At 35.7% G+C, this 15,122-nt stretch overlaps 1 protein-coding gene across 1 annotated transcript in view; it reads right to left on the bottom strand.

Moving 5' to 3' along the window:
• Positions 1-14,878, bottom strand: part of SCML4 (Scm polycomb group protein like 4) — a 70,318-nt gene extending 55,440 nt beyond the window's left edge. The window contains exons 1-4 of the mRNA XM_070953590.1: positions 14,863-14,878; positions 13,348-13,458; positions 12,946-12,982; positions 8,794-8,816 (exon numbers count right to left, since the gene is read on the bottom strand). Of these exons, the coding sequence (XP_070809691.1) occupies positions 8,794-8,816; positions 12,946-12,982; positions 13,348-13,458; positions 14,863-14,878 (187 nt within the window). The remainder of the gene's footprint in view (positions 1-8,793; positions 8,817-12,945; positions 12,983-13,347; positions 13,459-14,862) is intronic.
• Between the last annotated feature and the right edge of the window lie 244 nt (positions 14,879-15,122).

Genomic DNA, 15,122 nt, shown 5'->3' with positions numbered 1-15,122 from the left:
AGTACCAAAATAATTGAAAGCAACTTTTAAAGACAGATTCAAAACCTAGTAAATGGCTTCTACGCTCCCTTTTTTCTTTCATTTTCTCTTCTTCTTGGTAAAATCAGATCCCTATTAAATATTACAATGTTGAACCACTGTTTGAAAATTCATGTCCAGAACTCTTTGGGTGCATGAAATCAAATGCAGCCTTTTGCTGTTCAAAATTAGACTGTAATCATATCCTCAGTTTCCTGAATATGTTCCCCAGCCCTCACAAAAAAAATTCTGGATAGAAATTAATTCAACTGTATTGTTAAACTATTCTGCTGAATTAGAAATAAAACCAGTGAGGTTATTTTTTTTTTAATCTAAAAATAGTTTTTCAAAGAACAAATTCAAATTTAAAGCATTTTTTTCTAGAACAAAATGAAAATCGCAGCTCATATTTAAAGCTTAGTGCCCATCTCCATTCTTGTCTTCCCTGAAAACAAAAGCATTCCTTCACCACCACTCCAGACCAGTAACGAGTGAAATACAACCAGTGCTTTTCCGATTCAGGAAGGGAAAAGGTGCAGTTGTGATTTCTAATCTCATAAAGTCAGACCAGAAAACTTAATCAAACCCTGCTTGACCTTGAAACAAGATTAAGTGTTTAATCTAATCTGGAAACACAATGCTCTGAAGAAACATGGCTGGAATTGGAGACGCTTAAATCAACCTTTGATAAAACAGTAACCCAGAGGGCAGCTCTCTTTTCACTCTTTGAATGCCCAACATAAGCTTGGTCTTTATTAGCAAGAAGCATGACCACATGCTGGTCTGCTTGAGAGGGAAAAGATGGAGAAATCACAATTCTCTTTAACTTTTCAAATTCTACACTTTCTTTGTTCCCCCAGATTCTGATGGCACAGCGGACATCAACTGAGACAAAGTAAGGCTACAACTGAGTTTCTGGATCTGCTAGCTACTTAAATTATCAACCAAGCCACTTTACCAGCATTATTACTACCACCTGGTAAACCAGAGATGTTTTTTGCTGCGAGATCCCAAGCTTAAATTACTCCTCAGAGGCTCCAAGCCTGAACAATAAAACAGAGTGCTCACCTAACCAGTCACTACCTTTAAAAGGTATATAAAGTGAGCCCATGACCCCACTGCTTCTCCAGCTTCTGTTACTTTCTTTCCAAAAAAATTAAACCCTAGGTAACATGGGAATACCTAACACTTCTCAATTCTCTTGAAGTGGGATGTATGCCTGTACCACACCCATGTCCATATTTCTATACTGTACTCTCAAAATCTGTAGGTTGGTCACACAGAAGGTAAGAAGAGTTTCTCTAACTATCATTTAATTTAAAAGTCATCATTTTAACGGGTTTTTTTTTTTTTTGCTTTTATGAACTAGCTGATTATATTACTATTACACACAGATAATTTACAGTTGAGGAATTGTATCAATTAGCCCAGTGTGGAACTCAAAGCACTCTATTTTGGTAACAGTCTTGTCAGAATACATCTGTATCTCTGCAGAAGGATTGATTAGCCGATGATGTTACAGTGAGACACAATCATTCAGATGACTGAATTTTAAAAAGAAAAAGCATCATTCAAAAAGTGAAATAGTTTACATTATGCATGAATGTTAATTGACAGGCATAATTGCAAATTTAGAAAGAATGGCTACAATATAAATAGAAAGGTGTATCTCATCATTGCAGGGAAGATTATGACCGAAATGGTTACATATTTATCCTCATGCTAGTATCAGGTGTTAATTGTGGATGAGCAGCTTCAAGACACTGTTCTACTACCCCTCTCTTCCTACTTCAATCCAAACCTAAACTGGACCGCCTTCAAATAATGGATCCTTACTAAAGGAAGACACACAGCTAGCTATAGAATGTAACTAAGTGACTTTTCCCACAGCACAAAATACTTTGTCTTACTAACAGCAGGGCAGTGCTTGACTTTTGCACCTAAGAACAAAAGCCAACTTTAGAAAGTAGAAGTAAAATGCTGTTATTCCAACTTTAACAAAGTTGAGGTTAATGAAAAGAGAGGCTGCTGAAATAGTGAACTGTCATTTGCAGAACTGACCACAAACGGAGGTGGGGAGGACAATTTTCTTGGATGTGGCCTACTGAGCACTTGGTGAAACAGCTGCATGATTGACATTTATGATTCCTGCTTTTACTAGTTAATTGTAAGGACAAGTGAATATGTCCTTCCTGGCATACCAAAAACATAAGTACTTTGTTCAGCAGGTCATCAAATCCACTGCTGTTGAAATCAGCAGGTAAAAACCACTCCTTTTTTAAAAAATGAAGGCAAAAATACAACTTGTTGCATCTAGCAGGACAATCTCTTGAAAGTAAGAGGTTTACTTGCATGACATGGAAAAAAAGTGTAAATCAAAGGGCAGGATTAAAAATAATTTATCTTTTTTTAAAAAAATCCATAGTTTTTCAGATTTCATTCTATCCAAATATGTACATAGATACATAACCTGTATTTTATGTATATGCAGGCTGATGGATGGTAAAAGAAGTATACATATAACTGTAGAGTTTAGACGGAAGCAATTTAGTCCATCAGCCTAAAGTGGGAAACTGGTAAATGCTTAATGTGGATGTGTATTGTAGATTTTAGTTATTTATTATTTTATACTAGAATTTTTAATTGTATATTTACTGAGCATTTTTATTTGTTCTGATCTCTGGTCTAAGACTGTGATAAATTGATTGAACTGAAATGCAGATGGGGGGGAAAGCATATATGAAAGGACGTCAGAGAAACCTATGAGATGTACTTTTAGATGGTGCTTTACTAAAAGTAAAATTAAGGAAAGAAATATTTTATTTATTTGCTTTTTTATCCTACCTTCATAACATTATACTTCATTGACTATTACTTTTCAATATATAAGGTCAAGTCTCATTTAGGAGAGCTCAGCTGGTGATTTTATGGACGGTTTTTTTTTAATACTACAAGTTCTAAAGGCTTGACATACACAGATTAATTGAAGCAGTGCTGAATGGACATGCTTTTTAGTATCAATAATTGGATGTGCTGGGTAGCATCATACAGCTCATGGTTCTGGCCATAAAGAAACTTTTAACTGGGTAAACATTGCTGGCAATATATACAGAGAAACAGAAAGATACACAGAGAAAGACATTCATTTTGCAATATTGTCTTCAAACTGAAGAACCTTGTCCAGTAAAAATGGTGTATGACACTCATAGAAAATAAATTTCACATAGATATGCTGATTGCTTGACTTTACACAAATGTCACCATCTGTATCACTTCTGTTAATAAAAAAGGCAAGCTAAAACACCTGTTTAAAACTGTTAACACTAATTCACTGCCCAGCTGCTTACTCCATACAACAGCAACTTCGTTTTGAACATCTAAGGAACCTGTTTGCCTATAAAAACAGAAAATAAATAGCTAATTAGGGAATCTTCTCAAATGGTGAAAATGGTCTCTAATTCACAGAAATGGTTGAAATTAAATTTTGCACCAAGTCCTTTAAACAAAATAGATGAATCAGGTCTCAGCAGAGCCCAGATAGTACATCATCTGAGGCAAAGCTCAAAGAAGGGGACAATGATTAAGAGAGCTTCCAGACAAGCAATTCCGGGTATCACCATTCAGAAAGCACTATGCAGTTAATCCATCTTTCCCTCCTTCACATATTCCTGGGGAGAAGAAGGGTGAAAAATATTAAAGGGTTACAAGAAGATGATGACATCTGGACTCTTCTTGCCACCTCCCCAGTAAAATGCTTTATTTGTAGCATACAAAACATTTCCTCTGGAAATACCTGGAAGTACTTCAAAAAGGAAAGTGCCTTCTTCTTTCAGTGCATGCCAGGACTGATAATCAAATGCTACAGTAATGAATGGCTAAAGAGAGAGAAAAAGCTTATAACCATTTCAGAGTTCAAGCAGACAGCCATACTTTTTTAAAAAAAAATGCTTTATGTAAGAACAGAAAATTAGCTTGAGCTAACCAAACATCATTGGAGCCCATATTCCTCAAGAAGCTACAAGAAGTGTCTATACTTGCTCAATTGTTTCAGAAAAAAAATTAGAAATACTAATCATACTTGGCCAATAAAGAATTCTATTCTATTCTATTCTATTCTATTCTATTCTATTCTATTCTATTCTATTCTATTCTATTCTATTCTATTTATTAATAACTGGACAATAAAAAAAATCCCAAGAAAATTGTAGGACAATTCACTTTATTAACAAAATAATCTTATGAATCTTACTCTAAAAGGTTAAATTAAATTATCTTAATTTTAAAAATTGAACAGCTTGGTGGTTAGTAAACATGCACCCAAAATCACCACAATAGGCAAGGAAATGAGCTGTACGTCAAAGGGAGTTTCTCCAACTATGCATAGGAGACTGAAGATAACTCAGTGATTTGGGGATCTGACAAAATGTAGGATCAGATGGACACCAGACCAGATGAGCTACCAAAGTTTGCTGAGCAGAAGATGCTGCATTTTCAAGGACATTTTTCAAGGTCACAGAATAATTTCAAGAGCAATGTGAAGAACAGAACTGCTCTCCCATATTTCTCTTTCAGTCCAAAGATTTATATAGTAGGTGACATTGCTTTAAAGGGGTAGTGCTGGAGTTTTGTTTCACCTCAGACATGTAACATTCGCAACAATTAATATATTCCTGTCACTTTGAAAAGACATGGGATTAATTCAGATGCAATCAAACTTTCTGCCAGAGGGAAAAACAAGTAAGGTAAAACACAAAAGCCTCTTGTTAAAAATACACGACAAATCCTTTCAAGCATGAGAATTCTCCTGGAACAACCATCGTAATTGCCACTATAAAGAGGAAACGGGAGCAGAAGACCATCTAATCATAAAAAGTGAGCAAGTCTTCCATAGGGAAACTTGGGAATACATCCCAGATATTTGCAGCTATATCTGGCAGATAAATGAAGCCATTCTGACAAGAAAGGGCCACAAAAGAGGTTGAAGGAGCTCATTGAAATTTGTAAGAGATCAAATTTAATTTGCATTCTAACACATCATTGTTAACTGTATTGCAAATTTATGTACCCGTTGCTTTCTGCTTATTCAGACCGACAATAATTGTCTGGAGCACAGCATTTAAGAACGTACCACATTCATTTTTATTCTGAAATAAAATGAAAACCAGGGCACAGAAAATAAACAGAAAATACAAACACCCATTGGGGCAAATATGATTAAAGCCTTGCAAGACTGTAACTGTAGCACAAGTGATAAACTTTGGCTTTTAGAAGAGAGTTGTAAGGAAGAACATATGTGTAATACAATCACAGGGGAGGCTGGGCTAGTAGTCCTCCTGCCATCTCTTTCTAGTTTCAAGCTCTGAAATAAATGATACCACAGCTTTGAAGCAAGAGTTTGCTTTACATTGGCCTGGGTGAGTGTCCTCCCATTTCATCAACACAAATTTCTTCTCCAAGTCTTATATTTAAATATCTTTTAACAACAATCATTTCCTTGGCTTAAAATGTTTCACAAAAAAATAACATTCATTAAGATAAAACCATGAAGGCAAGCGGTGGTTGTATGCATGGGGGAAGATGGAAAAGAGATGATTGTTATCAAGACAGAGATCAATGGATCATTTTTATTTTATTTTATTTTTATTTTGCCCCAAAATAAAAACTGGGCCATATCAAAGAAGCATGAAGCGCAAACAATTTTGAGCAAATGTGATTAACTGCTCTGATGTTTCAGATAGAGAATGTTCCCATGCTGAAAAGCTTCAGCTCTTTTGATAGGTCATCATTCTTCACAACCAAAATCGATAACAATAATAACATGCTTTTAAAGATATAATAATTTTAGATAGTGAGATTTATTGAATTTAATAAACATTTTTGGATGCTTAAACACCATAAATTACTTCCTGGCCAATTTAAATTATTGAATGAAAAGCTCCTATTCAGTCAGAATTTAATAAATATAAAAAGGTTTTTTTTTCCTATTCAAATTCATGAACTGCCTGAAATTTATCCAAATCTATCCATGGACTTTAGGTTAAGAGCTCGCGCTTTAACGTATTATTAAATCTACATTATATGCATAATTCTCTATTTTCTCATTTCTATGGATAAGAACATACCTGACATCAGAGAACATCTTTCTTAAATCCACCATTTAATATTTACATATATTTTATAGTCATCTTGGGTAACTACATACAGTATACAGAAGAAGCAGGTTTTCATTTCGTGATTTTTCCTCCCCTTCCATTTTAAAGAAACAATTTCGTCCTTTCAGAACAATTATATTTAATGTGATTTAATTCAGGGTATTCTTCATTTGCTACACATTAATGTAACCATCTTCAGTCAGGTGCCTCTGAGTGAGTTGGACTACATAATCCCTCAAACATTCGATAAAAACAAAATTGAGCTAAAGTATACAATGGCATATCCTAGTCAAGGATGGATAGTTTTCATGTTTGGAACAACTACATTTTTCTCCTTCTTTACCAGAATCCCCAAATCTACCAGTGAAGATCTGAAAAAATAAGCAGGAGAATTCAAGAATTTTGAGCCCAGGACCTTATTTCAACCACCAGAACTAAAATGTCTAACTAAATTTAAAGCCCATTCTTAGTTTTGTCATTTTCTTCAGATCAATGGTATAATTTAGGTTGGGGTGAGGAGCCACTTTGTTGCTTCTATTTTCAGATAATTAAGAGACAGAGCAGTGGTGAAATCCAATTTTTTTTACTACCGATTCTGTGGGCGTGGCTTGGTGGGCATGGTGTGCCTTAGTGGGCGTGGCTTGGTGGGCGTGGCAGGGGAAGGATACTGCAAAATCCCCATTTCCTCCCCACTCCTGGGGGAAGGATATTGCAAAATCTCCATTCCCACCCCACTCTGGGACCAGCCAGAGGTGGTATTTGTTGGTTCTCCGAATTGCTCAAAATTTCTGCTACCGGTTCTCCAGAACCTGCTGGATTTCACCCGAGACAGAGGCTTTTACAGATCTACTGGAAATAATTTGGTCCTTTCCAGTATATCCTGGTTTAATTTCAATCAATTTATGTTTCAATCAACATACCCTTTGTTGGAATGGATGTGAATATTTGTTTTAATCCCCCCTAGATATAGTAATCCTAGTGATGGATGATGTTTTATTCAATGAAGATATATATTTGGGACTGAAGGTATTTCTAAACTAGTAGCCCAGATTTATTATTGTCTAATCTTAGAATAAGGGAAAGACATTGCATCTATCAAATACAGTCCTGATTCAGTCCAGGAATCCAGATTAAAATATTGACAGTTTTCTAGCTTCTGCTGAATATCGTGACAGTATAATTCTTTACATAGTTATTTGTTCCCACATGGATGAGAGCAGTGGGTAATTTTCAAAGATCAGACCTTGATAAATCTTGGCAGTTGTTATCATATCCTTGGTGCTCAGCTGAGACAAAGGATAAATATATATCTCAGTGGTGGATTGCTACTGGTTCACCCCGGTTCGAGCGAACCAGTAGCAGCGGCGGTGGGAGGCTCTGCCCACCCATCCGGACGTCTCTGCGCATGCGCAGAAACGTTGCGTGCAAGCACCCACGAGCAAATAAGTAGCGACTGGATTTGAATCCCACTACTGATGTATTTGTACATATTTCCTGCTGTAACAAGAATGTAAAATAATTTCAAATGTAAGAGCTTGGAGCTGTTCCATTGTTGGATTCAAGCATCTAGTTACTGGGTTTAAACATTAGGAGATAATGTCATTCATTTAATTTTAGATTCATGCATAGGGTCAACCCAACCACTCCCTATAAGTTTATGCCTCAGTACTATAGATGATTCAAGCCATTTTTTTTTCAATATATCAGGTGGTAGCAAACTACGATTTTTCATGAGCTGTGCAATTAGTCTATAAGATCCTCACTAAAGAGAAGATGCCTGATTTCAGGCTTCTTATACACCCAAGAGTGAAGTCTTCTCCCTTTAGCTAAAAGCTAACATTTTGTTTAAAATCTTTGTATGAGAAACTCAATAAAAAACAGTATATATGTGTTTGTGTGTGTATAATATATGTACATGCTTAATAGATTTTTAATATTATATAGTTATCTTTTGCAAATGCTATAGGCTCTCAGAAATGTAACTCTTCATACAGATGGTGAACTAGACGCATTATGAAGTTTTTAAAAATGATACATTTTGCTTTACAGCTAACTTAATATGCAAATAGATTCCAATATTTACTCAGCCATGACGGAGCATACTAGGGATGCCTCTCGTTTGTCACTAATTGAGGAAAATGCATGAAGGTTATCAGATGGAATCAGAACATATGCAAAATACTCCTCTCCTGCTATGGCTAGTGCAGAGTTGCAATAACATTAATGATAAATGTGTGCATTTTAGCTCAGTATTTACAAGGGGAGGAAGTACCGTGTATCTCAGGGAGGAAAAGTAAGGTATGCATCCAATATATGAATTAAAAATAAATATATACGGACACTCAAGTCAAATAAAACATTTTATTACATCCAAAAGCCAGCTAAAAATGAACCCAGTCTGCATGCTGTCAAGCTAAAGACCATTTGTGGGATGCATTCTAGAGTAAAATGTATCTGTTACCCCCATACATGTTGGCTTATCCAGACCATAGCATATCTTGCCTAACATTAGCCATATTGGACACTCTACTTCATGCAATTGATCATGTGAAAGGGGAAAAAGAGCTTGTCAGCTGCTACCTTATGCTTGCTTGTGCTTCGCTGCTATGCGGTGACAGACTACCATGAACTGTGGGGAGGGGGGACAAAGGGGGAGAATGTTTGGGAAAACGAAATAAAGTGCTGTATCTCCTCGAGACGCTGCCTCAAGGTCACCCCAGCTGGAAGGAGGAAGGAGCCACATACCAAACTCTGCTGGGACTGACTGTTATAAAAACATCTTGCCTGAACCTGATTGGTTATACCGAGGTGGGCAATGAGAAATAATTAAGGGAGGGAAAAGTAGAACTTAGGGATTTTGGCGCTTGATTCTCAGTTCTGGCTTTGCAATACTGCAATACACTTGATCTCTAATAAACTACCTTTCTCAACAAAGGGATCCAAGGATTGATTCTGTTTGGAGGTTTAAGTTGTGGCAGGTCCAACAGAGCTATTGTATGACTTATGGCAAGCTGTGAGGGTAGGATTGGGGATGTCTATACTTAGGGTAAAAGTGCCTACAAATGTAAAGGAATGGTGAAAAAGAAGCTAGGCTTTCCATGCAAATGTTTCTGCAAGGGAAGATGGTTGGAGGAAATTGTCACACTTGCCTAGGGCTGTCAAGTTTCGAGGTCGTCTCGAATAAAATGTATTTCAAATAAAATCTTTGAAGAAAAAACTCCTATTTATTGAGCACGACATCCTAACCTGACTCCAAACGAAGCCAACACTGACTTCCAGCCCCAAAACCCTCCCTTTCTGATACCCACTCCCCTGCACTCATTGGCCATCTTCCAAGTCATTCTACCCCTAATCTACTCCAGCTCAAAGGAATTCCCCCCTCCCATCTCATCTCCTCGGAAACATTATCTCCAGGGAAAATAAGTAGGTGAAAAGTCAGCCGTCCCTTTCCAGACGCCTTCACTTCTTCTTCTTATGTCAGCACTAGAGTAACTTGATCACCTGCTTCTCCCTTTGGAGAAAACGAAATTGTCCCAGCGTTTGGATGACAGAAGAGGCTGACTTCCCATCTGAGAGATAGGAATCACTAGCAGGCAATCTTTCCAATTGAATGCATGAATTGTGTTTGGAGGCTAGAAGAACTACAAAATGAATTATTCACCTGGTATTGACATAACAACCTGCGTTCTATAGCAGAGTCACAGAATCTGGCTTCATATCCTGACTGCTTCAGAAGGCAATAAAGATACGTCCGTCATCTTTCATGAAATAATTAACATAGCAATAGCTAATCTTTTTAAAGTTTCTTTACAATCTCTGGTTACCTAGGTGATACCTGTGATTAGAACATTTCTCATCACATTAGCATTTTCCAATAGTGTAAGTCCATTTTGTAGCACCGTGGTATGGACTTGACTATGTTTCTTTCACATAACATTTATCTTCAGGGAAATATCCAGTGATGGTGTTGAAAACTGGCAATTTTGTATCTATTATATGAAAACACTATAGGATCTAATAAATAAATAAAGTTCTAATATATAGCCCAAAAGAGGATGGGCATGTACTAAAGATTGTATTTTCTTTAAAGCTCCTTTGGGCTGTTTTTTTAACAGATGAAATTCCTTAAAAGGCTAGCTGTTTTGAAAAAATAAATGAATCAATCTTTTGATCTATGCTTATGATCCCTGGCATTATTATCTATCAGTTCACAAAAAGGCAAACAGGCAAGTTATTTTTAACTACAGTTAGATCACACATAGCAGAACAGCAGCGAGCAAAATTCATGATTATGCAAACACAGTTACAATCACTGGTCCAAGGACCAAAATAAAGTGATTTGATTTGTTCTGGAAAAAAAACCCTCCTCTGCATCATTTTAGAGTTTTTTAACTACACCACAATTAGCTTTCAATTGTAATGTAGCAATATTACTTACAGTGGTGATGATTGCTTCTGCCCATAATTTATATAGCACATTTTAGGTTTTTAATTTTTATATCATTACATAATCAATTGCTTCTGCTTTTCACTGATGGGTTAAATAAATGGCTTAGTATTTATTGGATATTTCAGCCTTCAATGAAAAATGACATACTGCACACTCACCAACAACATTTCAGTGGGATCTTTTTTTGCTGCTGAGGTATTTAGTCTACCATCTCATATTTAGTTCTGCTTTTATCATCTTTTCATGAAGTACATAGAGAAAATATCCCTAATATGCATACCAGGTATTTTCTGGTTTATCTATATATGTATGTAACTGTAGCTACAATGATTCTCAATTGTTAGCCATGCAAGTAACTTTCGGATCTGACAGTGTAAAATAGAGTTTATATATGTCTGATTCATGAATATTAGGCATTAATATGTATCTTAGGTTTGTAAGGATATAAATATAGATAGCATTTTGTTCAGGAATGGATACTTGTAAAGGACTGTATCTTCTCTCTCTGCAGCTCTAAAATATATGAATGCAAAAAGAAAAATCTGCACAGTATTCTATGATTGGAACTCATTGATGGCAAATATTTTAATTCCTTGTTATGTATATTTTTGATGGACGGCAAACTAAGGGAGAACATGGTTTGATAGGCCACTAAATGTCCCGTTGAAAAGGCTATGTGGCCCAGATGGTATTTTCCTCTGCTCATAGGGATTTCCATAATTTAAATTTTCAGGTGATCTGTCCCAATATATTATTCCCTGTGCATTTTGCTCAGTGCAAAACTTCAATAACAGTACGTTAAATAAAATAATTAACTTGAGGGTGTAGGTTGAGCCAATCAGAGAATACAGCTAGAGAAACAGATGTTTACATTACACTGTAACTCCAAGGGTATTTAGTATTTTAATGTTCAGACCATGAAGATAATGTTTTAGTTTGTTAATATATAATTAAACAAGATGTTCTTCTACATACCATGTTCTTTCTAAGGAAGGAAAAATAAAATTTTGAATGATTAGTTGCAGAATTTAATGGATTTCCATAGGCAGAACAGTATATCTTGCTAATCAGCCAGAAGGTTTAAAAGAGATTTCAGTGTCACTAGCTTCTGATTTCCTTATAAATTATTCTTGCTGTAATTAATAATGGGGGGAGTTAGAGATAGATAAAGTTCTGCAATGATCCCTTTGAAAGTGTAAATGGTTTCTCTTATTTCTCTGCTCTGTGTGTGTATATATAAATGTGCATGTAACTGATTTCCCAGAGAACCAAATTAATGCTGTGGTTAGATCTTCAACCATGTTTGAAGCTTATCTCTTCACCTTGGGGCAGTTACTCTGTTTCAGTGGCAGCCTAATAGAACTCCTAAGGCTGTTATGAAAATAATCAGGAAACAAAAAAAAAAAAAAAAACCCAGGAACTGAAAATTCTTTGGGGGGGGGGCAGCCAGAGAAATCTACTCAAGAAAGGAAGTACCTGTGAAAGCAAAAGGGACTGTTGTGAAGAGACCCTTGTGTATGCCATGCAAAAGAAGTGGAAGCTAATACAATGACGAAATAAAGCATGACTTTTAAAAAAACTCTAATTTCAGATAAGCCAAAGCTGTCCCATAAGTTCCTCAATTACAACTTCACCTGGTCATGCACGAGTGCATGGCAGGAAACAAAACTGCCCTGTAGCAATTCATGTCATCAAAGAATAGAGAGAGCATCCTTGTATAACCCGGGATGGGCTTACCTGTTACAGATAACAACTATATTTTTAAAAGCACGCTCTCCTTTTTGTCCAATTGCATTCAATTTGCAGCTGTAACAAAACAGGGAAACAAAACTCACTTGACAAGAAAGTAATGATGTTCCTCCATTAGAAAAAAAACTTAAATATCTGGTTCACCCAGCATCCTACCTCTGACAGAGGCCAAACCAAGTCTTGTCAGGAAGCCATGTGAATCAGACAGTGCCTCTCTAGTTTCTGCCCCGCTGTCATCTGGTACACTGTCTCTAAACATAGAAGTTCTGCCAAGTTATCATGGCCTGATAGAAGCATGATCTGCAAGTTACACCAATCCTTTGGAAACTATATTTAAATCAATATCTGAGAGGGAAAATTGTATTGCAGTACATAGGTGTGCATGCATGTGTACATCATCTTCATTGCACAGTTCACTTTCAAGGTAAGCCCCATTAAGCAAAGCATAAAGATCAGTATGCAAAGAAGTATGAAATACCATGCTAAAGAAATTAAGGCACAAGGTAAGAAAAAGAACTTCAACCATGAAGATTTTTTTTTAATCCTACCTGTAATTGATGATGATGATGATGATGATGGTGATGATGATGATGATGAATGGTATCATGACTACCTGGGTAGGTTGAAGGAAGAAAAGTATTCAGAAGCTAAAAAATTTAGTATCTTTCAAATCCAATATATTCAAAAGTTGGGGTGTTGGCAGTTTAAATTATTGAAAATAATAATCAATCAAGCCAGATTGATTAGGAAGGAGAGACTTTTGTATTATTTCATTTTTAACGTAAGTTCAGTAAGCCCCATCTCTAAGAGGAAAAGAAAAGGTTTTGCAAAGGACATCATGCTATTTCACTTTCAATCATCTATTTTGTCTACACAGGGACAGAAGAAGCAAAGAAAAACAAGGGTGAAAATTAACTGGGAACTGTCTCTGGGGAAATGTATTACTTAAACTAGGAACTGCCTCAGAGAAAGTCTCACTTTTATGCTGGGTAGTCATTGTTTGCTCATTCACAATATAAACTCTTGCTGTAGGCTGCTCAAACTCACATATCCATTTGTAGTTTTTATTCTGTTCTCCATGGCATCCACCTGTGTAGTAAAAAGTGTTCTGCTTACAAATGTTTCAAACAACTTTCTGAAAATACCAAATACATCCAGCTGCTACATTCATACAAAGCTCTGTATTAGAATTGATTCTGATGGGAGATTCAGTTTGAATTTTTTTTTTAATCTAATCCAGATATATTTGCTTTTTCTTTTTTTGCTCCAGATATGGAAATTAAACTACTGTCCTAGTCCTTTTCCAGCAATAAATAAATAAATAAATAAATAAATAAATAAATAAATAAATAAATAAATAAATAAATAAATAATATAAAATGATATTTAAGCAAAGTCAAATTTCCAAAAAATTATTCTTTAAATAAATGCATACATACTCAAATAAATAGATCAGAAATATATTAAACAATGCATTTCTCAAAGCAGAAATTTTAAATGTCTTTGATTCACAGACAGGTTCTATCAAAATAATTTGGAGGAAAACCAATGAACAAAATATTAATTAATTGGATCTAAATCCAAACCATGTAGTGGTTTCACTGGTTAGAAACCACAACTGCCCTTTATGTGGTATTTAGCTCCAAAGGCTTCTCTACACTAGAAATAGCCATGACTACCAATCTAGGAACAGTAGAAATATTTTAATCCAGTTTCTTTCAGGATTGCCTCTGTACACTCCAACTTACTACATGAGATTCTTGTTTATGTCTTTCCCAGCCTTGCTTTTCCTCCAAATTCTCTGAGAAACTAGAGATAGATTTCTCTCTCACACACACACACCTTAAAAAGCATCTGCTTCTCCAGACTATTTGATCACGAATCTAAAAGTATTTTGTTCAAAAATAAAATCTGCATTTCCAGAAAAAACGTCACACACAAAGAGGGGGGAAAAAATCCATACTGACATCTAAAATCCATTCATGGGTGCTTATTTACAAACTATTGTGACAAGGGGGTGGGAGAGGAAAGGAAAGCCAACTTCTAAAGATGCTCATTGTTCAATTACTCACATTATCTCCTTGGTATACTTAATAATGTAATAATGTGCTTTATTAAACAACAGAGGCTTTTCCCTGGTCACAAAAGAAAACTGTGAAAAGCTATTTTCATTTCAAGATGTAAAATGAAATAGCTGTTAAACACACATTGCAATAAACGTTTTCAAAAGACAAAAAAAAAAAAAAGAACACACAGGCAAGCACATCATTTGCTAAATCACAGATTTTGTTGTTGTTTTTTTAAATATAAGTTCTATGCTTCATATTCTCTAAGCGAAAACCACCTAGCTTAACAACACCAATTCACCAATTCTCACAAATGTCCGGAAAAATTTGTAAACCAGCAGCACCAATATTCAGACATAAAATAGATCAGAGAGAACAGCTCCAAGAAATCAGTCTTAGGAAAGGAAATTAATGATGAGAACGGTACTATATATTTTCTGCATTAAGCAGCTGTCACAAGAAGATGCACACACACCTCTCCGCTGCTCAGAAATGGGGAAAGTGCACTTCCACGGACATGCGAAATCTTTAAAGCACTCATATTTAAGGCACTCATAAAACAAAAACAAAAAAACACGGAACTCACCACACACCCACAGAGTGTCAGTCTCACGGACACGGTTTTTTTAAAAAAAAAAACACAAAAAACAAAAAACAAAAAACCCGCGGAAGGGATTTTTTTGTTGT

Source organism: Pituophis catenifer, unplaced genomic scaffold (genome assembly GCF_029215685.1).
Source record: "Pituophis catenifer annectens isolate HBS135680 unplaced genomic scaffold, rPitCat1.0.hap2 SCAF_1, whole genome shotgun sequence".
Lineage (NCBI taxonomy): Eukaryota > Metazoa > Chordata > Lepidosauria > Squamata > Colubridae > Pituophis > Pituophis catenifer.
Note: the sequence above shows the minus strand (reverse complement) of the source record. Positions and strands in the feature narration are given on the sequence as shown.